This window comes from Capra hircus, chromosome 6, assembly GCF_001704415.2.
Source record: "Capra hircus breed San Clemente chromosome 6, ASM170441v1, whole genome shotgun sequence".
NCBI lineage: Eukaryota > Metazoa > Chordata > Mammalia > Artiodactyla > Bovidae > Capra > Capra hircus.
In genome coordinates, this window is record NC_030813.1 from 67,011,074 (window position 1) to 67,036,226 (window position 25,153).

At 39.0% G+C, this 25,153-nt stretch overlaps 1 protein-coding gene across 1 annotated transcript in view; it reads right to left on the minus strand.

Moving 5' to 3' along the window:
* Positions 1-25,153, minus strand: part of CORIN (corin, serine peptidase) — a 301,718-nt gene that overhangs the window by 174,804 nt on the left and 101,761 nt on the right. The window contains exon 4 of the mRNA XM_018049422.1: positions 7,601-7,808. Coding sequence (XP_017904911.1) covers positions 7,601-7,808 — 208 coding nt within the window. The remainder of the gene's footprint in view (positions 1-7,600; positions 7,809-25,153) is intronic.

Sequence of the window (25,153 nt, forward strand, 5' to 3'; positions counted from 1 at the left end):
AAGAATTGATGCTTTTGAACTGTGGTGTTGGAGAAGACTCTTGAGAGTCCCTTGGACTGCAAGGAGATCCAACCAGTCTATTCTGAAGGAGATCAGCCCTGGGATTTCTTTGGAAGGAATGATGCTAAAGCTGAAACTCCAGTACTTTGGCCACCTCATGTGAAGAGTTGACTCATTGGAAAAGACTCTGATGCTGGGAGGGATTGGGGGCAGGAGGAGAAGGGGACGACAGAGGATGAGATGGCTGGATGGCATCACTGACTCGATGGACGTGAGTCTGATTGATCTCCTGGAGTTGGTGATGGACAGGGAGGCCTGGCGTGCTGCGATTCATGGGGTCACAAAGAGTCAGACACGACTGAGCGACTGAACTGAACTGAATGGGGCCAGATGCCATGATCTTAGTTTTTTTAATATTTATTTTTAAGTTGACTCTTTTACTCTCCTCCTTCACCCTCATCAAGAGGCTCTTTAGTTCTTCACTTTCTGCCATTAGGGTGGTATCATCCACATATCTGAGGTTGTTGATGTTTTTGCCACCAGTCTTGATTCCAGCTTGTAACTCATCCAGCCCAGCACTTCTCATGATGTGCTCAGCGTATAGATTAAACAAACAGGGTGACAGCAGACAGCCTGCCGTACTCCTTTCTCAATCTTGAACCAATCAGTTGTTCCATACGGTGTTCTGATTATTGCTTCTTGACGTACATACAAGTTTCTCAGGAGACAGGTAAGGTGATCTGATATTCCCATCTCCTTAAGAGCTTTCCACAGTTTATTATGATCCACACAATCAAAGGCTTTGGCATAGTAGGTGAAACAGAGGTAGATGTGTCTCTGGAATTCATTAGCTTTCTCTGTGATACAGCAAATGTTCACAATTTGACTTCTGGTTCCTCTTCCTTTTCTAAACCCAGCTTGGACATCTGAAGTTCTTGGTTCACATAATGCTGAAGCCTAGCATGCAAGATTTTAAGGATGACCCTACTAACAAGGGAGATGGGTGAAATTGTCCGATGGTTAGTACATTCTTTAGTGCTAACCTTCTTGGGAATTGGGATGAGGATTGATCTTTTCAAGTCCTGTGGCCACTCACGGGTCTTCAAGATTTGCTGACTTGACAAATGCAATGCAACTAAGAGGTGGGAATTATCATTTTCACTAAACAGGAGAGGAAACTGAAGGTCAGATAGGTCAACTGAAGTGCCAAAACCTTATAGCTGCACATTGGCAGGGCTGTGGTTTAAGTCAGGTTTCATCTGTCCCCAGACTTTCAAGCGCATTCTCTGCATTTGCCAGATTAAGTTCTCTGATGTCCAGGGAACATATTATTTATTCAGGGGAAAGCATAGTGCTTTTAAAGAAGTTCGTTTGAGAAACCTCCCTCAACCCCTTCCACAAAGCTATGAAACTTGAATACATGGCAGAAAACTATCCTATAGATCCCAGGTTTGAGATATAAGCTTTCTTTAGTCCCTAGTTATGTGGATAGATAAATAATTTTTTCATATGATTTATCTATTTTCATGACTAAAATATGTATAACAGAAACTGACATATTTCATACTTTTTTGGACAAATTCAATTAGGTCTGGCATGAGAAATATTGACTCCAAAATTGATGTATTAGCTAAACTTTGATTGGGACATGATGACTCAGGTATTGAGCTAAATACTTTATAAAGTGAAGTCACTCAGTCATGTCTGACTCTTTGCGACCCCATGGACTGTAGCCTACCAGGCTCCTCCATCCATGGGATTTTCCAGGCAAGAGTGCTTGAGTGGGTTGCCATTTCCGTCTCCAGGAGATCTTCCCAACCCAGGGATCAAACCAGGTCTCCTGCATTGCAGGCAGACGCTTTACCGTCTGAGCCACCAGGGAAGCACAAATACTTTATATGAGTTGTCTTAATCAAAAAGCAAAAAACATGGAACACTTTACAAATTTGCAAGTCATCCTTGTGTAGGCTCAAGCGGTAAAGAATCTGCCTGTAAAGCAGGAGACTCAGAATTTATCCCTGGGGTAAGGGATGATTTCCTGGAGGAGGAAACGGCAAGTATTCTTGCCTGAAGAATCCCATGGACAGAGGGGTTTGCAGTGCTATACAGTCCGTGGGGTTGCAAAGAGTCAGACACAACTAAAGCGACTTAGCCCCTTGGGTAGGAACCATGTTCATCCTCACCGTATCATTTGAATATGGTATACGAGCTACCAAAATAAACAGTAAATAAGAATTATTTCCTTTCTACAGATGTTAAAAATATCTGCTAAGGATGGAGAGACAAATCAACACTCCAGAGGAAAAAATCAATAGCAAATATTCCATTTTTTAATGTTAAGAATTTATTTCATGAGCAAAGTTCCTCTGCAAAGTGCTAGAAGGTGTAAGTGGGGTAATGAAGATTAGCAGGATCTCCTGGGTGTCTTCTAGAAACAAAGCCAAGGCTGCACCTTTCAGGCCATTAACCCTGCTTCAGCTTGTAAAGTCATAGGCCTATTATTTCAACCCTGTAGGAAAGGGTGATGGTTATATATCAAAAGCATGTGGCTGCAATGGCTGCCTCCTCTTCCAAACACAGAGACTTAAAGTGTGTCAAAAGTCATCCAGAAATAGCTGTCATTCTACTGGCCTAGGAACTGCTCATTTCTCTCTACCAACTTTCTGATATTTTTAAGCTATTCCTTCTAAGTCACATAATATTAGAGCTACCTAAATCATTTATCAGCCAAATCTCTATACCTTGAGATATAGTTTATTGAATCAATATAACTATGGATTATCCTGTGTTACAAGATATCCTTTAATTACCCTGTATTATAGTCCCTGATACACACATTTATTCTTTAGTAAATGAAACTATTAATGAAACTGTTCAATTAAACAGTTTAATTGTTATAGAGTAAGTTCATTGCTATATAATATAGCTGAGTATAGTTGAGATCTTAAAGGGACAGATTAAAAAATGTACTACTTATATATCACAGTAGATCTTTAAAAATTTAACTCTAAATATTATTAAGTATCTGTCTTCTCTAGGATAGAATAAAAGCAATTTTCTATTATTTGAATCCCTGGAGAAGGGAATGGCTACCCACTCTGGTATTCTTGCCTGGAGAATCCAATGGACAGAGAAGTCTCATAGAGTCCATGGGGCTGCAAAGAGTTGGACATGATTGAGTGAGCACACGTTATTTGAATAGTAGAGAAAATCAGTAAAACAAATGATCCAAAATAGTGAAATATAAAAAAATATTTGATATATAATAGGATAAGAATTAGTTTGCATGTTTTACCTTTCTGAACTGATTGTGCTTATTACATTTAGCTTGCAGGTCTCATGCACACTGGTCTGAAAGTACAATTAGAAAAGTAAATATAATACAACAATAAGTGTTATAAAAAGTAGGAGAAGTCCCCAAAAGATACCTGAAAATTGACTATAAATTATTATCCATTATAACAGAGAAAATGGAAAACTCTTACATGAGAGCATTTCTCAGGATGAACTAGGTCAGGAGAAAAACAAATTTTACCTAAAAGTGCCCTGCAGACTCTGAGCAGCTTAACTAGAATATTACAACTGATTTAGCTGAGAGTAGAGATTGAATTATCATAAAAAGATGATCAAAATGAGTTTAAGAGTCTCCTGGAGGCTGAATACACTCTCTCTCTTTGTTTTATTTACATACTCATGAGTCCATAGAGAAATTAAAGCAAAGAGATATAAGTGAAATTGTTGAAATTATGGAGAAACAGAATCCAACTCCAGCAACCTTGAGTATTCTACCTAATTTTCTTTCCATTCATACAATATCTTACGTTTTCTGCAATCCTTCAATATCTAGCATATAGTAGCAATACTCTGTGCTCTCAGTGTCATCAGTACTGCCTCCTCTTTTGGGTCCACTGAGAGCTATTGCTGACTTTTACCAAGCTCTTCATAAAAGCCTCACACTGTCATTTAATCCTCACGTGAACTTTGTAAAGCATGATGATTATCTACATTTTACAGACGAGTAGGCTCAGACGCACAACTTATAGCCTGTGTGTCGAATCAGTTCAGTTCAGGTCAGTCGCTCAGTCATGTCCGACTCTTTGCAATTCCATGAATTGCAGCACACCAGGCCTCCCTGTCCATCACCAACTCCCAGAGTTCACTCAAACTCACGTCCATCGAGTCGGTGATGTCATCCAGCCATCTCATCCTCTGTCGTCCCCTTTTCCTCCTGCCCCCAATCTCTCCCAGCATCAGTCTTTTCCAATGAGTCAACTCTTCACATGAGGTGGCTAAAGTACTGGAGTTTCAGCTTTAGCATCAGTCCTTCCAAAGAACACCCAGGAATGATCTCCTTTAGAATGCACTGGTTGGATCTCCTTGCTGTCCAAGGGACTCTCAGGAGTCTTCTCCAACACCACAGTTCAAAAGCATCAATTCTTCAGCGCTCAGCTTTCTTCACAGTCCACCTTTCACATCTATACATGACCACTGGAAAAACCATAGCCATGGTGGCCCCCAAAAGACATGGCCAGGTCTTAACCTTGGGAACCTATGAATATGGCCTTATTTGGTAAAAAAGGGCCTTTGCGGATATAAAGATCTGGCGATGATGAGATCATCTTGGCTTATCTGCACGCGTAAGCCCTAAGTCCAGTGACAAGTGTCTTCAAAAGGCAAACACAGATACACAGAGAAGAAGGCAATGTGAAGATGGAGACAGAGATTGGAGTGACATGGCCACAAGTCAAGAATGCTTGAAACCACTGGAAACTGGCAAAGAAAGGAAACGCATTCTCTCCCTGGAACCCCCAGAGGGAGCATAGCCCAGACAGATTTTGGACTTCTAGCTTCTAGAACTGTGAGAGAATAAATTTATGTTTAAAACACCCAGCCTGTAGTAATTTGTTACAGTCACCCTAGGAAATTAAAGTAACCACCACCACGTTATAATGCCACTGTTCTAGGAACATAACAGATAGTTCTCTGCCACTATTACAAAGTTTGACTCTTAAGTAAGACCTAACAGAGTTTCTCTCTTTATTATGCAAGCATTCTCTGCAAATGAGTCTTTCAAGGAAACATTTTCCTGAAAGCTGTGTCTGTTAACAGTGCTTGCATACTTACTTCTACAATTTAGAATCTATTGTTTCTTCTCTACTTGGTTTTTATTTTATGGTAACGTAGGCTTTTTCCAGTTAAAATAATAAATACCTTTGTTATACTCAAAACATTCTTTATACATTAAATTGGTACAAATAACATAAAACCTATTTGAATTTAAAAATACAATTCATTCTCTCATTACTACCCTGACAAGTTTCTTTTTTTTTTTTATTTATTTATTTATTTATTTTTTATTTTTTATTTTTTTTTAAATTTTAAAATCTTTAATTCTTACATGCATTCCCAAACATGAACCCCCCTCCCACCTCCCTCCCCACAACATCTCTCTGGGTCATCCCCATGCACCAGCTCCAAGCATGCTGTATCCTGCATCAGACATAGACTGGCGATTCAATTCTTACATGATAGTATACATGTTAGAATGTCATTCTCCCAAATCATCCCACCCTCTCCCTCTCCCTCTGAGTCCAAAAGTCCATTATACACATCTGTGTCTCTTTCCCTGTCTTGCATACAGGGTATTCATTGCCATCTTCCTAAATTCCATATATATGTGTTAGTATACTGTATTGGTGTTTTTCTTTCTGGCTTACTTCACTCTGTATAATCGGCTCCAGTTTCATCCATCTCATCAGAACTGATTCAAATGAATTGTTTTTAACGGCTGAGTAATACTCCATTGTGTATATGTACCACTGCTTTCTTATCCATTCATCTGCTGATGGACATCTAGGTTGTTTCCATGTCCTAGCTATTATAAACAGTGCTGCGATGAACATTGGGGTACATGTGTCTCTTTCAATTCTGGTTTCCTCGGTGTGTATGCCCAGCAGTGGGATTGCTGGGTCATAAGGTAGTTCTATTTGCAATTTTTTAAGGAATCTCCACACTGTTCTCCATAGTGGCTGTACTAGTTTGCATTCCCACCAACAGTGTAGGAGGGTTCCCTTTTCTCCACACCCTCTCCAGCATTTATTGCTTGCAGATGTTTGGATCGCAGCCATTCTGACTGGTGTGAAGTGGTACCTCATTGTGGTTTTGATTTGCATTTCTCTAATAATGAGTGATGTTGAGCATCTTTTCATGTGTTTGTTAGCCATCCGTATGTCTTCTTTGGAGAAATGTCTATTTGGTTCTTTGGCCCATTTTTTGATTGGGTCGTTTATTTTTCTGGAATTGAGCTGCAGAAGTTGTTTGTATATTTTTGAGATTAGTTGTTAACACCCCTGACAAGTTTCTAACATTAATTCAGAAAATAATTGATGTTATATAAGATTATGTACTTAACAATGCTTTGAAATTTAAAAAGCTCTATACAATTTCAAATATTCCATAACATATTGATTTACTTTGATAGAAAATTATTTAATGTAATATTGAAATTATACTATTTCAAAATAAATAAGGCATAGGGGTATAATGTAAACAAGGAGACTATGGTAAATAATACCACATTGCATGTCTGAAAGTTGTTAAGAGAGAAGATCTTAAAAGTTTTCATCAGAAAAAAAAAAAAAAAACCTGTTAACTATGTGTAGTGGTGAATGTTAACTAGACTTACTGTTGTGATCACTTTACAACACACACATATATTGCTTCAGGTGGTACACCCAGAACTAATGTTACATGTCCATATATTTCTGTTTTAAAAAAAATGAGCTTACAAAACACACTAACTCACATGTTCTCCCTCAGGGCCCCCCAAAGAAAATCATTTCTAATCCTACTTGACATCATGCTGGACAGCCTCTGACCCTCCGCTCCTATCCTTTGTCCTCCTCCTCAAACGCTCTGGGTTCAAGTGTTGACCATAAGAATCACCAGTGTCTTACCCAGATCAGATTTAAATGAGATTTGGAACTTCGGAGCTGATGATATTGGGATGAGATTTTGGATCTCATCTATTGTGCTCACATCAATTACTTGCCCTTGCCCAATGGTTGTGGGCAAGAGCAATTGGTGTGAGGCCTTGGCAGACAGGAAGGCAGGAGGAGAGTGAGGTCAGGGCATTTATGCCCTCCTCTCTCTCCCTGCAGGACCAACTGGCTGGCAGTGTCCGTGCTCCTTGGTCTTAAGTGACAGCACTTGACTTGCTGGGAGACCCCTTGCCCACAGCCCTCTCCAGGTTTGTCTGCTCCTTGACCATCCCTTGTTCTCTTAACCTTGCCCACACCTCCATAAATCCTCTCTTTTCCATCACCTTTTGAGTGTGCTGTCTTCTGCTGGAAGACCAAAACACTTACTGACTACTACGACTGATGGCGCCATAACCAGCCTGAATTTCTTGCCAAAAATAAAATTATCCCAGATTTTTCAAAAATGTCTACTTCAAAAGAATTACCACTGGCTATGACCGGTGTGGTTTTTTTTTCCTCCTTTAACAATAATCAAAACAAAAGGCAGTAGCTTGAGATGACTCTCAGACACTCCTGCTGCCACTGACTCTTATCACTGAATGCTTTTGGTTCCAAAATACCTGTCAGCACCATCCCTGATGCACTTGGGAAAGGCCAGGCTGCAGCCAAAAAGCATGATATGTTGATAGCAACCGAGGCGATGGAGGTACGTGAAGAATTTGAGGAACTTCTCCATTTCCATGCTTTTGACAATGGAGAGGGGAGATGTCAGTGTGGTGTAGTAGGGCAATATCTGACACTGGCTGTGGGTGATGTTCATGCAGGCACCTGGGAAGGTAAGAAAATTACATTTAGGAGAAGACACATAAGAATTATATATTTATAAACTCATTTGATATGATAGACTAATGTGTTCACATCATAAAATAAATCTGCAAGTCAGAATAATTATGGACGTACAATAAGACACATACATATATAGCAGCATTATTTACAATGGTCAAGATATGAAAGCAACCTAAGTGTCCATCAATACGAATGGATAAAAATGTAATATGTGTGTGTATATGTATATGTGTGTGTGTGTATATATATATATCCATATATATATATAACTGAAACCTACTAAATCACCAAAAAGAAACATTTGAAATTTTGCCATTTGCAACAACATGGATGGATTTGGAGGGTACTGTGCTAAGTGAAATAAGTCAGAGAAAGACAAATGCTATATGATATGACATGTGGAATCTAAAAAATACAACAAACTAGTGAATATAACCAAAAGAAGCAGACTTACAGACACAGAGAACAAACTAGTGGTCACCAGTAAGAATGGAGTGGAATACAGGGGTAAGGGAGTGGCAGATACAATCTACTAGGTGTAAGATAGGCTACAGGATATATTGTATACACAGGGAATATAGCCAATATTTTGTAATAACTACAAATGGAGTGTACTCTTTAAATATCACATAACAAATTTTTCAGAAAAGAAAGAAAAGAAGTATGTTTGTGATCACAAAATCAAGCTGCTAATATTCACAGAGGGATAACATCTGTGTACTGGGAAAATGTGTGGAGAAAAACACTCTCGCCTAGCCAGAGGGCAATCACTATTCTAGATCACAGCTGGGCTGGGCAATATGTATCAAAAAATATGTATTTTAAAAATGCATATACTTTGACACTGTAGTATTTCTAAAAATTTATCATAAAAAATCACAGTTTGTGCACATGGATTTATCTACAGGGATCTTCATCTCTGTACAGCTTTTACTTTAAAAAAAATAGCAATCACCTAAACATTCAACAAAGGAAACTGGTTTAAAATATTATGGAACAAACAACAGAAAACTCAGTTACTTGAAAGATGCTTTAGAAGACTATTAATCACATAGAATGATGTCTATAATAAATAAAAGTTACTAATCACAAACTAATTGTTATACCATGATCCTGTTTTTTAAAATAGATGACTGCCCATGTCAACAGTTCAGGGTCAGCTCAGAGACTATGACCTTATTTTCCTCCAAATTGGCACTCCTGAGAAGGATCACTTCCATGGCTTTTTCGTCTCCTTCATGCTATAAAATTGCACGATTGGCCAAAAAATGAAGGGCGCATTTTTTTGGAGTTCATCAAACTCATAATGCAAAATGGGAAATAAAGGAATCAGAAAGGAAGAAAAATCCAAACTAAAATATGTAGACAGAACACAAATAGGCATAAACATGCATTCAGCTTCACAAGAGTGCGAGGTGGGAGTTCTGGGCAAGTTTCACAAATATGACACTGAAGTCTTTCAGGAAGGAAATTAAAATGCATTGGTGTGGGAGAGCATTACAAGCCAAAAGAAGGTACAGACAGTGGAGTTCAAAATGATACAATTCTATGTATTGTGCTACAAGCAGAAAAGCTGGCTTACAAGAGGTAAGAGTAAATTTATGTCCATCCAAAATATGAAACAATTCATGAAAAATTCAGTATCAAGAAAACTGATTACAAATCAGGTTTGTGCCAGGCACCAAAACAAGTGCTCAAATCTCCTCGTTCAGAATGATCTCATTTCTACAACCCAGGAAAGTGATATCATTTCTGTATTACACACGAAGCCTATTTTGGAAAAGCTAAGATATCTGTTGAGGAGTGCACAGCTATTATGTGGAAATTCTAGATCTTCAAATTTATGTATTCTGAGTAACTTCCATTTGGAGCTACCTTAAGCTAACACAAAGAGGGTTATAATGTTAAAAACAGTTTTTAAAGAAGATAATTCCTAATGGCCTATGAAAGAAAGAGGCCAAAAAGTGTATAATGATATACCACAAGATCCATATTTATATTCATAGATAATATCACATGTTATCCTTCATTTTATATTACATTATTTTCTTTAGGAGTCATCAGCTTTGGGGTTTATATACTTGATGATAAACCATATTGGATGAGATCATCAAAAGGCTCATTTATCCCACCAAGGCAAAGAAAACACAGAATACTGAGTGATCACTTAAAAAATACAAGATAATAAGGAAAATCATACTTTAGTTGGCTCTATTATGTTCATGACAGTGTGAGCTGTACAAAAGAAAAAAAAAGATTTTCTAATAGCAAATTCCTTTGGGAAAAGAGAAAAATGATAAATAATAGTCTGAAACCTTAACATATGTCTCAAAATAATTGGTATGGACAAAAATAATAATGTTTTATACTTATATAATAGTTTTATAGAGTTTTCGAAAGTAATCCTATTAGGATTATAAACTCTCATTATAGATGAAGGAACTAAAGTCCTCATAGATATGTAGGTAGATGGAAATGTGATAGATGGATGGACAGGATGGATAGACAAATAGGTAGCTAGGGACATAGACAAAAAGTGATTTGCAGGACTCTCAGTAACTGAAGAGCCTCTTGAGGGTAAAAGAGGAGAGTGAAAAAGCTGGCTTAAAACTCAAATTCAAAAAATGAATATCATGGCATCAAGTCCCATCACTTCATGGCAAATAGAAGGGGAAAAAGTGGAAGCAGTGACAGATTTTTTTCTTGGGCTTCAAAGTCACTGTGGATGGTGACTGCAGCGAGGAAATTAAAAGGCGCTTGCTTCTTGGAAAGAAAGCTATGACAAACCTAGACAGCATATTAAAAAGCAAAGATATCACTTTGCCAACAAATGTCCGTCTAGTCAGAGCTATGGTTTTTCCAGCAGTCATGTATGGATGTGAGAGTTAGATCATAAAGAAAGCTGAGTGCCAAAGAATTGATACTTTTGAACTGTGGTGTTGGAGAAGACTCTTGAGAGTCCCTTGGACTGCAAGGAGATCAAACCAGTTAATCCTAAAGGAAATCAATCCTGAATATTCATTGGAAGAACTGATCCCGAAGCTGAAGCTCCAGTACTTTGGCCACCTGATACAGAGTCAACTCATTGGGAAAGACCCTGATGCTGGGAAAGATTGAGGGCAGGAGGAGGAGTGGGTAACAGAGGATGAGATGGTTGGGTGGCATCACTGACTCAATGGATGTGAATTTGAGCAAACTCTGGGACACAGTGGAGGACAGCGAAGCCTGGCATGCTGTAGCTCCATGGGGTCACAAAGAGTCAGACACAACTTAGTAACAACAACAGTCAGTAACAGAGGTGGGACTGATACACAGGTCCTCCATCTCTCAGGCCAGCATTCATCCCTCTATACCACAGCTGTCAATAACACAACAAATGCCAATGGAATTCAAAAGAGCAAGAACTCAATGTAGCGTGAATGACTAGGGAAGACTTAATGAAGAACAACTGGATTTGCTGATCAAAAATACCTGACAGAAACAATAAAAACAGGGTACTTACCAACGGTAGGGAAAAAATTACTACAAAGACAGAATCATAATTGCACATGACACAGAATGACTAAAAACTTGAATCTGGGCAGAAAATCACTCAACTGAGAATTTGCTAATAGCCAAGAAATATAAAAGGGAATTACTTTTTAAGACTCTTGATTTCAAGCCTTTTATATTCAAGAAATTGTATAAATTTCCTATCATCCCTTCTGCCCCAGTGTGCATGTAAAATGTTGTTTTTTCCCCAGAATGTTCTTGCCTTTGAAACATGTAATTCTAGTCTTGAATTTGTGCACATTCTCATGAGGGTCAAATGATTTTGCATAAGCCAACTACATAATAGGCACCATGCAGAGTCATTTCTCTGAGGGGAAAGGAAGGGCACTTTTGGAAATAGATTCATTTATTGTTGCTGCTCTTCCAACTTGATTTTCATAAGGTAGAGAAAAGAGGGGAATGTTTGTTTTTCTTCCCTGGGCATTTACTACTGACTCCAGTAGAAATTAGAAGGCAAGGATGTTGCTGTGTAAGAATAGATAAAATAATGCAATAGATAATTAACCATAGTGTTCCTATAGACAGTATTATTCAATTAAATGTGTCTTTTAAATAATAGTTACTTTAAGTTGGGGAACTTGAGGAGGAAAACTTAGAAACAGATTTTAAGAGCAAAATTACTTCTTGATGCAATGTATTTCTGGTGAACCAGAAATATTTATTGTAATTAGTTCCTAAATTCTAAAACAGCATTGCCAATAAGGCATTATTTAATAACAAATTATCAAAGTATATGCTGATTAAAACACAGGTCCCAATTTGAGGGAAAAAATTTAATATGAAAAATAAAATGCTGCTTGTATTGAAGAAGATATTGATTTTTTTGTTTTCTTAATCTGACTCAATAGTTTCTAGATTAAACTGGGGCTTTCTCAATTCACATCACATTGCTAAAACTTCTAGTTACTGGAATGAGGAAAGAAAGGTAGGTCTGCTTTAAAAGTTTTCCTTATGCCCATTTGGGAATTAGGATAAATTCTGTGTTGTCTACTTTTGGAATTGGGTAATGTGGAGCTAGAAATTCTTACTTATACGATTATTTTAAATGCAAAATTAACTTCAGAAAATTCTTGCACAGAATTTATTTCAGCAATGGGTTCTTTTTAAAAATCCCTTAAGACCAAATAAAGATCATATTTAAATAAAAGCAAAATAGTATCTAAACCATAATGATTATCACATAATAGTGTTATTTGACAGGAAAAATCTTCTTAAAAATAATAAAATGTCAACTTTCTAAAGTACTTTGCTGTCTTTTCTGGACAAAAGATAACCTTTTGTAGACACAAACTAACAAGAAACCTCAGTAACCTTTCTGGCTTCCTATGTATGATTTCACATTTAATTGAAGGGCTACTGATAAGGATTCCATTGCATCAGAAGGGAATATTTTATCAGAGTTTGGCTTGGTTTGCCCTAACTTACTTATTTTACGTCATGAATTTTCTTCACAAGACTTCCTTGTGGATGCTTCAACATTTGTTTGTCTGACTTCCAGATCTTGAGAATTTGACAGGACTGTAAGGGCGAGTTCTCTACACACAGCCCGCTACAGTGATGTGGGAAGAAAGCCACGGCAGCATTGGCCCTCTTCACAAGTTTTCCTTTATCATTCCTTTCATCCAGTCTGTCATTAATTTTGTTGCTGTCTTCCCAGATGATAACTCTTATTCCTACCTCTGTAGTTTAAATTCTAGCTTTTCGTGGTTACATATGGCACTTTTATCTGCATATTTTTATCTCCACTATTTACCGAAAAACTGTAGCATTGTTTTTCTGCCCTTTCACGTACTTTGCCCTCCTTACAAGTAACTCTGTTTCACAGCTGAGGAAACAAGGTTTGAGTAATTTTCCCATAAGATTCACATCACTAAACCTAAATATCCATCAACAGAGGAATGGATGAAGATATAGTAATGTATACAGTGAAATACTACTCAGCTATAAAAAAGAACAGAGCTTCCATGGTGGCTCAGATGGTAAAGAAGCTGCCTGAAGTACAGGAAACCCAGGGTTGATCCCTGGGTCAAGAGATCCCCTGGAGAAGGGAATGGCTACCCACTCCTGTATTCTTGCCTGGAGAATCTGATGGACAGAGGAGCCTGGTGGGATATAGTCCATGGAGTTGCAAAGAGTCTGACGTGAATGAGCAACTAAATAAAAAAGAATAACGTCATCTGCAGCAACATGAATGGACCTAGAGATTATCATACTAAGTGAAGTACGTCACACAGAGAAAGACAAATATCATATGATATCACTTATATGTGGAATCTAAAGAAATGATGCAAATAATATTTACAAAACAGAAATAGACTCACATACCAAAGGGGAAAGCAAGAGGAGGAATAAGTTAGGAGTTTGGGATTAACATATACACACTGCTGCTGCTGATGCTAAGTCACTTCAGTTGTGTCCAACTCTGTGCGCCCCCATAGACGGCAGCCCATCAGGCCTCCCCGTCCCTGGGATTCTCCAGGCAAGAACACTGGAGTGGGGTGCCATTTCCTTCTCCAATGCATGAAAGTGGAAAGTGAAAATTGAAAGTGAAATCGCTCAGTAGTGTCCAACTCTTAGTGACCCCATGGACTGCAGCCTACCAGGCTCTTCCATCCTTCTCCAATATACACACTACTATACATAAAATAAATAAATAAGAAGGACCACCTATATGGCACAGGGAACTACATTCAATATCTTATAATAACATATAATGGAAGAGAATCTGAAAATATATATATATACATACATACACATATAACTGAGTCACTTGCTATATATCTGAACCTAATACAACACTGTAAATAAATTATTCTTCAATAAACAAGTTTAAGTTTAAAAAAATTAAAGATTCACACAGCTAATAAATGCCAAAGCTAAAATTCAACTCAAATCATCCTAACCAAGTCCAAGTCTCTTTCCATCAACAGCTGTGCCCATAATCCAAACATTAAAATTGAAGATATTTCCTCCCTGGAATTTCTACCACACTGGTTGGGGCCCCATGAGTTCCATGGAGGCTGGTGGGCTCTTTTTCACTACTCATTCAACAAATATTTATTGACTTCTTATCTGTGTCAGGAGAAAGCAATGGCGCCCCACTCCAGTACTCTTGCCTGGAAAATCCTATGGACAGAGGAGCCTGATGGGCTGTAGTCCATGGGGTCGCTAGGAGTCGGACATGACTGAGCGACTTCCCTTTCACTTTTCATTTTCATGCACTGGAGAAGGAAATGGTACCCCACTCCAGTGTTCTTGCCTGGAGAATCCCAGGGACGGGGGAGCCTGGTGGGCTGCCGTCTATGGGATCGCACAGAGTTGGACACGACTGAAGCGACTTAGCAGTAGCAGTATCTGTGTCAGGCACTGCTTGAGGAGCAGAGCAAATGTGCATGTGTGTGTGCTTAGTCACTCAGTCATGTCCGACTCTGACACCATGGGCTATAACCTGCCAAGCCCTTCTGTCTATGGGACTCTCCAGGCAAAAATACTGGAGTGGGTAGCCATTCCCTTCTCCAGGGGATCTTCCCAACCCAGGGATTGGACCCAAGACTCCTTCACTGCAGACAGATTCTTTATCGTCTGAACCACTAGAGTAGCTCGCAGAGCAAATGACATGATGCAATATGCAGGTCAGGAAGCAACAGTTAGAACTGGACATGGAAAAACAGACTGGTTCCAAACAGGAAAAGGAGTATGTCAAGGCTGTATATTGTCACCCTGCTTATTTAACTTATATGCAAAGTACATCATGAGAAACGCTGGGCTGGAAGAAGCACAAGCTGGAATCAAGATTGCCGGGAGAAATATCAATAACTCAGATATGCAGATAATACCACCCTTATGGCAGAAAGTGAAGAGGAACTAAAAAGCCTCTAGATCATGGCATCTGGTCCCATCACTTCATGGGAAATAGATGGGGAAACAGTGGAAACAGTGTCAGACTTTATTTTTGGGAGCTCCAAAATCACTGCAGATGGTGACTGCAGCCATGAAATTAAAAGACGCTTACTCCTTGGAAGAAAAGTGATGGCCAACCTAGACAGCATATTGAAAAGCAGAGACTTTGCCGACAAAGGTCCGTCTAGTCAAGGCTATGGTTTTTCCTGTGGTCACGTATGGATGTGAGAGTTGGACTGTGAAGAAAGCTGAGCGCCAAAGAATTGATGCTTTTGAACTGTGGTGTTGGAGAAGACTCTTGAGAGTCCCTTGGACTGCAAGGAGATCCAACCAGTCCATTCTGAAAGAGATCAGCCCTGGGATTTCTTTGGAGGGAATGCTGCTGAAGCTGAAACTCCAGTACTTTGGCCACCTCATGCAAAGAGTTGACTCATTGGAAAAGACTCTGATGCTGGGAGGGATTGGGGGCAGGAGGAGAAGGGGACGACAAAGGATGAGATGGCTGGATGGCATCACTGACTTGATGGACGTGGGTCTGAGTGAACTCCGGAAGTTGGTGATGGACAGGGAGGCCTGGCATGCTGTGATTCATGGGGTCTTAAAGAGTTGGACATGACTGAGTGACTGAACTGAAACTGAAAACAAAATCCCTGCCCTTATGGAGCTTTTATTCTAGTCACGGGAGACAGACAACAGACACTTTACTGTCTGGCATTGATACACACAGTCATAGTACTAATACTCAGCAAGAAACAGAGCAGCAGACGTGCTTTAATTAGGAGAGCCTAATATCACAATAAATATTTACTTATTAGGACAGGACAAAGGAAAGTTAGTTTTGAAAGTGAACTCCTTTCTTAAGAAATATACCAGAATCAAATATTGAGGCAGCACAAATATATTTCCTCAAATTTAGATGTCAGTGTTTTGATTTTCAATAATTTATATTCAGGCTCATTGAAGACAGGTTCATCTGTCTTCATTGGTCCTATTATAACATTTAAGTTGTCATCATTTCATATTTACTAAAGATTTGTAGCCACCAAATAAAAGTATCAAAGGAAAGCAGCTCCCTTCTCTCCACTAGATTAATCATAGCAGGTCAGATTTTCTGTTGGAGTAAGAAGCCACAGCAAAGGCTTGCTTCAGAGAACCAGCTTTCTGGGGCGGGGGGGTGGTCCAGGAGGGGGTTTCAGCAAAGTTCCCATAAGCACGCCATTCAAAGTACTCCTGGGCCTCTTTATAACATTATCTTAATTTGCTCTCATTACAACTGGACTAAGTGATAAGATATTATTTATTTGTGTTTGTTCTCAGCATCCTTCCACATTTATGGAGAGACTTTGTCCTGTGAATAGAAATCACTTGATACCAAAGAGTATACACCCAGTTCAGTTGCTCAGTCATGTCCAACACTTTAAGACCCCATGAACCGCAGCACACCAGGCCTCCCTATCCATCACCAACCCCCAGATTCCACCCAAACCCATGTCCATTGTGTCTGTGATGCCATCGATCCATCTCATCCTCTGTCATCCCCTTCTCCTCCTGCCCTCAATCTTTCCCAGCATCAGGGTCTTTTCAAATGAGTCAGCGCTTTGCATCAGGTGGCCAAAGTATTGGAGTTTCAGCTTCAGCATCAGTCCTTCCAATGAACACCCAGGACTGATCTCCTTTAGGATGGACTGGTTGGATCTCCTTGCAGTCCAAGGAACTCGCAAGAGTCTTCCCCAACACCACAGTTCAAAATTATCAATTATTTGGTGCTCAGCTTTCTTCACAGTCCAACTCTCACATCCATACATGACCACTGGAAAAACCATAGGCTTGACTAGACGAACCTTTGTTGGCAAAGTAATGTCTCTGCTTTTGAATATGCTATCTAGGTTGGTCATAACTTTCCTTCCAAGGAGTAAGCGTCTTTTAATTTCATGGCTGCAATCACCATCTGCAGTGGTAACACTGTGTAAATGGTCAGAATTAAGAGCTAGCTACTCCTGCCAGGAGAATTACGAGGTTTAGGGTTTAACAGTTTTTGTATAATTACAAATATTCCAGACTTAACATTTTGAAAGCAACCTCAAGCCACTTGGTGAAACATTTTGCAAATCTTCAAGCTTTCAGTATAATATATATGTATGTATATATACATATATGTATATATATATGTGCATGAATATATATATATGTATAAAACTAGATCTCCCATATCATTTAAACACACATCCATACTACCTGATTCTAAGATGTTTAAATGGTAGCCAAATGTTCATAACTTGATGAAACTCTTTTATTCAACTGCCGGGGTCCAGCCCTGGTGGATCCAGGGTGATTCGAAGGTGGGGACGGAGTCAGCATCTTTGGAAAAATACACATTTAATCACAGATATAGAGAGATTAGAAATGGATAGTGTAGTAGGAAGATTAGTGGAGAAAAGGAAGCTGAATAACTTGGATTACGTGGAATAGCATCCATGCTCCAGATGGGAATTCAGCCAGAAAAACGGGAGCAAGAAAGAAGCGATATGGGGGAATCAGTCTTTCCGGAAACTGATCCGATTTCTTTATTTTTGGGTCAGCTTATATACCTTTTGTTACACATAGGGATGAATACAGAGTCACGCGGGGGTCAGCAGTCCTGACCTTTATCAAAATCAGGTGCTTCACATAAATGTAAAAGAAAGGTCTTAGGGATGTTACATCATCTTCTGGCCATGAGTGAGACCTGCTGACATTTTATGATCCTTTCTTTCTGATAACCAAAAAACTTATTTTTTCCAAGGGTGTTTTTTCTTAAACCAGGCACCACCCTCCAAATAAAATTACATTCCTATAGGGTGAGGGTGTAGTGAGTTACAATCAAGAAAGGAATCTATTTAACCCAAGGTTAACATGATTAATCTTAAGTTTTCTGGTTGAGCAGCCTTTATCAAAAGAGGGTCATAAAATGTTCACAGGCCTCCAAGGCCAGAAGATACTGTACAAAACATCATTTGTGGGAAAGATATGCAGAAAAATCCTGGTTTCGATAAGGGCAAAACTGCTGGAATGTTTGGGCTGACTCTGTATGACCTTGCATCTTTCATTTCCCTCTATGTATAAGGCAAGGTATAAAAGTACCTTTTGAAAAATAAAGCTTTTGGGCCTCACAGAAGCTTGGTCACCCTGTGTTTTTTCTTCTCTCTTTCTCTCTCTCTCTCTCCCTCTCCCTCTCTTTTTCAGGCTGATCCCTTGGAGCATGGGGGCTCCCTGCGTTCACTTATCTGCCTGGGTTTCTAAGACCTGAACAGGAAGACGTTCTGCATCTTCACTCCCTCAGGAGACCGGGAGGGCACCTGTGGCCTCCGTGAACAGGGCAAACTTCTTGTCTTGAAGTTTTATTGGCTTTCTATGTAAACCAAGGAATATCAGCCTCTTTCTCCCCTCTATTTTCTTATCTTCAACTTTCTTTCCTTCTCTCTCTAAATCAATCGCCAACACCGTTTCTCCTTTGGGTTTCCCTGGATCCTGCGGGGGCTGGACCCTGGTGGTCGTCCCCTTCTCCTGCCCCCAATCCCTCCTAGCATCAGAGTCTTTTCCAATGAGTCAACTCTTCGCATGAGATGGCCAAAGTATTGGAGTTTCAGCTTCAGCATCAGTCCTTCCAATGAAACTGTGTATCAAGGAAGCAAATCAAGGCAAATCCATTACAAAACAGTCATTTTGCTTCCTTGATACACAGTTTCTCAAGCAAATATTAATGACTATATTATCTCTCTACTATGGATAAATTAGGGGAATTTGTCAGATTAAAGTTGAAGACATTTGTTGGACATTAAAGTCTTCTTTATCAATAAGATACAAGCAAGAAACTGTGGACTAGTTTTTTTCCTAAGTGTTACCAACTATGGTAGATAACAAGAATACATTTGTCAATGACAAAAAATATGGCTGTGCGATAAATCTGGCCTTGAAAAATGTAAATTCTGAAACCTCTCCACTCCTTGACTTTTTCACATTAGGATGGCTATGAAAATAACTAGGATAGAAGGTTCTGGGATAATTAAGCCAAAAAAGATAAACACAGGAAGTTTGAACACAGGAATGAATGTATAGAGTTGGAATACCAAGAAGCCAAATCAAAATGATAAGGCTGCTCCAGCTTCAAATGGGGCAAATATAATGTGAACCTAAAGAGGCAGAGATCTGAAGGATGCTGTGGAAGCAAGAAATACCCAACACAAGAGGGAAACATTGAATCAATTTTGTTTCTAATAATTGGGAAATTGTTGAATATGAATTTTAATAATGATGAATATTTAATGCAGTTTAAAATACTGCTTTATAAAAACTTTGATTTCTCCAGGTGATTTCCTAAAACTATGAAGAAGAATATTTTAATTACAAACTGGTTAATATCAAAATTCTCTGCGCAAACAATACAGAGACCAGCCTAACTTTCAACAATGGAAGCAAGTATAAACTCTACTAGAAATCATGTGAGAAAAAAATGCTTTACAAAAGATCCTGAGAAAACTAATAAAATATTGATAAAGTAAAAGAAGGCATGTGTGCATTCATGTACTAGTCTCTCTACTTTTGTATATGATTAAAAATTTCTGTATAAAATTATTTTTTGAAGAAAAGATTCTTAAATATTGTTGACTAAGTAATCTGAAAGCCCACCCATTATAAACCTTTAGAAATAGTTGATAAAATAAAATAAACATTTTTATGTAAACAGCTGAATGTTCCATAAAGAAAAGGACATCTCAAAATTGCAGAAATGCAAGGGTAAATCAAAAACAAGAGCAGTGAGTAGAACATCACAGGAATGAAGAGCATATGGGTGAACATTTCATAAGCAGATACTGTAATGATCCTGTCTTGGAGGAAGTCACCAATCTCAACAAACAGCTGAGGCTTTGAGTCCATAGGAAGTACAAATAGGAACCAAGAGCCCCGCAAAAAGCAAGAACTCCCAGGTAACACTAGTGGTAAAGAACCCACCTGCCAATGCAGGAGATGTGGTAATGTAATGTAAGAGACACGGGTTCGATCCCTGGGTTGGGAAGATCCCCTGGAGAAGGGCAGGACAACCCACTCCAATAATCCTGCCTGGAGAATCCCATGGACAGAGGAGCCTGGTAGGCTACAGTTCATGGGGTTGCAAAGAGTCAGACATGACTGAAGTGACTTAGCATACATGCATAACAAATCACACTAACCACAAAATTTAGGGCTTCCCTGGTAGCTCAGCTGGTAAAGAATCTGACTGCAACGCTGGAGACCCCAGTTTGATTTTGGGTAGCAAAGATTCACTGGAGAAGGGATAGGCTACCCACTCCAGTATTCTTGGGCTTCCCTGGTGGCTCAGTTGGGAAAGAATCTGCCTCCAGTGCAGGAGACCTGGGTTCCATCCCTGGGTTTGGAAGATCCCCTGGAGAAGGGAAAGGTTACCCACTCCAGTAATCTGGCCTGGAGAATTCCATGGTCTAGTCCAAGGGGGTTACAAAGAGTCAAACACAACTGAGCAACTTTCACTTTCAACTAGCTCAGCTATATGATCAGGGAGATCGTCTGATTGCCTAGAATCTGGTTTGAAACAAAAGCCTTTCTTTGGGCTCTTCTTAATACAACTCTGGAGGTCCCATGGATTTGAATTTACCACTACATGTGTAATCCAAGAATCCCCCAAGCCAAAAATTAGCACAAAAATTGGCCCTGGGACAGTGATATCCTGGGGTGACTAGCCAAACCAAACACAAAATTGTCCGAAGTGGCATGCCCTGAATCCAAAAAGTTTATAATCCAAAGTCATAAAATAAACAGGAAACAATTCACTCGAAGAAAGAATAATAAGTCATTAGTCACAACCAGCAATAATAACTAAAGTGGAGAACTTCAGACAATTGAGCAATCTGACAGAGTCTATTAAGCAAGAATGAATAAAACAACTAAAGACAAAAATGTAGTAACTGAAACCATTTGAAAAGAATGACACACTATAAATAAAGATCTGGAAGACTGAAAAAGAAACCAAATAGAATCTCTAGAAACAAAAAGTATGTATGAATATTATAATTTAGTTAGCAATAATCACATCTCAGATAAACGTCCTTGGCTAGGAAACTGCCACTGTGCAAAGGTGGATATTATGATTTAAAACTCAGTGAACTCGATTCATATGGAAACACAAATGACCCCAAATAGCCAAAGCAGTCTTGAGAAAGAGAAATGGAGCTGGAGGAATCTATCTTCCTGACTTCGAATCATTCTACAAAGCTACAGTCATCAAGACAGTATGGTACTGGCACAAAAACAGAACTACAGATGAATGGGAAAAAGATAGAAAGCCCAGAAATAAACTGATGAACCTATGGGTACCTTATTTTTGACAAAGGAGGCAAGAATATACAATGACAAGAAAAGACAGTCTCTTCAATAAGTGGTGCTGGGAAAACTGGATAGCTACATGTAAAAGAATGAAATTAGAACACTTCCTAACACCATACACAAAGATACACTCAAAATGGATTAAAGACCTAAATGTAAGGCCAGAAACTATAAAACTCTTACAGGAAAACATAGGCAGAACACTCAATGACATAAATCAAAGCAATATCCTTTATGACCCACTCCCAAGAGTAATGGAAATAAAAATAAACATAAGCAAGTGGGACCTGAGTAAACTTAAAAGCTTTTGCACAGCAAAGGAAACTATAAACAAGATTAAAAAACCCAACCCTCAGAATGAGAGAAAATAATAGCAAATGAAACAACTGACAAAGGATTAATTTCCAAAATATGCCTCTTGAGAAACCTATATGCAGGTCAGGAAGCAACAGTTAGAACCAAACATGGAACAACAGACTGGTTCCAAATAGGAAAAGGAGTACATCAAGGCTGTATTTTGTCACCCTGCTTATTTAACTTATATGCAGAGTACATCACGAGAAACGCTGGGCTGGAGGAAGCACAAGCTGGAATCAAGATTGCCGGGAGAAATATCAATAACCTCAGATATGCAGATGACACCACCCTTACGGCAGAAAGTGAAGAACTAAAGACCCTCTTGATGAAACTGAAAGAAGAGAGTGAAAAAGTTGGCTTAAAGCTCAACATTCAGAAAATGAAGATCATGGCCCATCACTTCATGGGAAATAGATGGGGAAACAGTGGCAGACTTTATTTTGGGGGGCTCCAAAATCACTGCAGATGGTGATTGCAGCCATGAAAGTAAAAGACCTTCCTCCTTGGAAGGAAAGTCATGGCCAACCTAGATAGCATTTTGAAAAGCAGAGACATTACTTTGCCAACAAAAGTCCGTCTAGTCAAGGGTATGGTTTTTCCAGTAGTCATGTATGCATGTGATAGTTGGGACTATAAAGAAAGCTGAGCACCGAAGAATTGATGCTTGTGAACTGTGGTGTTGGAGAAGACTCTTGAGAGTCCCCTGGACTGCAAGGAAATCCAACCAGTCCCTCCTAAAGGAGATCAGTCCTGAGTATTCATTGGAAGGACTGATGCTGAAGCTGAAACTCCAATACTTTGGCCACCTGATGCGAAGAACTGACTCATTGGAAAAGACCCTAATGCTGGGAAAGATTGAGGGCAGGAGGAGAAGGGGATGACAGAGGATGAGATGGCTGGATGGCATCATCGATTCAGTGAACATGAGTCTGGGTAAACTCCGGGAGTTTGTGATGGACAGGGAGGCCTGGCGTGCTGCAGTTCATGGGGCTGCAAAGAGTAAGACATGACTGAGTGACTGAACTGAACTGAACTGACAAGCAGCACATGCAACTCAATACCAGAAAAACAAATAACCCAATCAAAAAGTGGGAAAAAGACCTCAAAAGACATTTCTCCAAAGATGACACACAGATGGCTAACACACACATGAAAAGATGCTCAATATTGCTCATTATTAAAGAAATGCAAATCAAAACTACAATGAGACATCACCTCACACTGGTGAGAATGGCCATCACCCAAAAGTCTGCAAACAATAAATGCTGGAGAGGGTGTGGAGAAAAAGAAATGCTCTTTTACCGTTGGTGGGAATGTAAATTGATATAGCCACAATGGAAGATAGTATGGGGAGATTCCTTAAAAAACTAGGAATAAAACCACCATATGACCCAGCAATCCCACTCCTAGTCATATACCCTGCTGCTGCTGCTGCTGCTGCTAAGTCACTTCAGTTGTGTCTGACTCTGTGCGACCCCATAAATGGCAGCCCACCAGGCTCCACTGTCCCTGGGATTTTTCAGGCAAGAGTACTGGAGTGGGGTACCATTGCCTTCTCCACATATACCCTGAGGAAACCAAAATTGAAAAAGACACATGTACCCCAATGTTCACTGCAGAACTCTTTACAATAGCTAGAACATGGAAGCAACTTAGATGTCCACTGAAAGAAGTTGTGGTACATATACACAATGGAATATTACTCAGCCATAAAAAGGAATGCATTTGAGTCAGTTCTAATGAGGTGGATGAACCTAGAGCCTATTATACAGAGTGAAGTAATTCAGAAAGAGAAAGATAAATATTGTATACTAATGCATATACATGGAATCTAGAAAGATGGTACCAGATAATTTATTTGCAAGGCAGCAGTGGAGAAACAGACATAGAGACCAGACTTGCAGACATGGGGACAGGGGAGGGGAGGGTGAGATGTATGGAGATAGTAACATGGAAATTTACATTACCATATGTAAAATAGATAGCCAATGGGAATTTGCTGTATGTCTCAGGAAACATAGACAGCGATTCTGCATCACCCTAGAGGGGTGGGATGGGGAGGTATATGGAAGGGATGTTCAAGAGGGAAGGGACATATGTATACCTATGGCTGATTCATCTTTAGGTTTTATAGAAAACAATGAAATTCTGTAAAGCAATTATCCTTCAATTAAAAAAAAATTTGAACATGGGCATGGCTATGAATTCCTAGCACATGAAAGAAAGAGTTCACAACAGTTAAACATGATTTTTCTTACTATGTGCCAAGCATTATTAGTTATTAAAGTTGCATTAATGAGCAAGACATAAAAATAAATAAAAATAAAAACAGTGAACAGATTAAAATAGAATATTAGATACCACTGAAGAAAGAACTTGAGAATTAAAAATAAATCTGAGAAAATACCAAAAAATTCAGCAGAAAGATTTATAGAGGATGAATGAGAATGTCCTGCATAAGATAATTAGAGTTCCAGAAAGAGAACAGAAAAATCAGGAGTAAGGATACAGTCACAGGATTAATAGCTGAGAACGCTCCCAAACTGAAGACCTGAATCCTCAGACTCAAGAAGCACACCTTGTAAACAAGACATACAAAAAGAAATACACAATAATAAACACTGGAGAGAGCATGAAGAAAAGGGAACCCTGTATACTGTTGGTGGGAATATAAATTGGTGAAGTCATATATAGAACAGCATGGAGGTTCCTTAAAAAACTATTGATAAAGATGAGTTGCCATATGATTCAGCAAACCCACTCCTGGGCATATACCCAGAGAAAACTCTAATTCAAAAAGATAAATGCACCCCAGTGTTCATAGTACAGCTATTTACAATAACCAAGACATGGAAACAAACTAAGTGTCCATCAACAGTTGAACAATAAAAGAAGATGTGGTATATATGCAATGGAATATTATTCAGCCATTAAAAAGAATGAAATAACGCCATTTGCAGCAATATGGATAGACCTAGAGCTTATCATATTAAGTGAATTAAGTCAAAGAAATCCAAATTTTAAAGGTATATGATATCACTTACACATGGAATCTTAAAAAATGATATAAATGAACTTATTTATAAAAATAGAAAGAGACTCGCAGACACAAAAAAATAAATGTATGATTACCAAAAGGGATA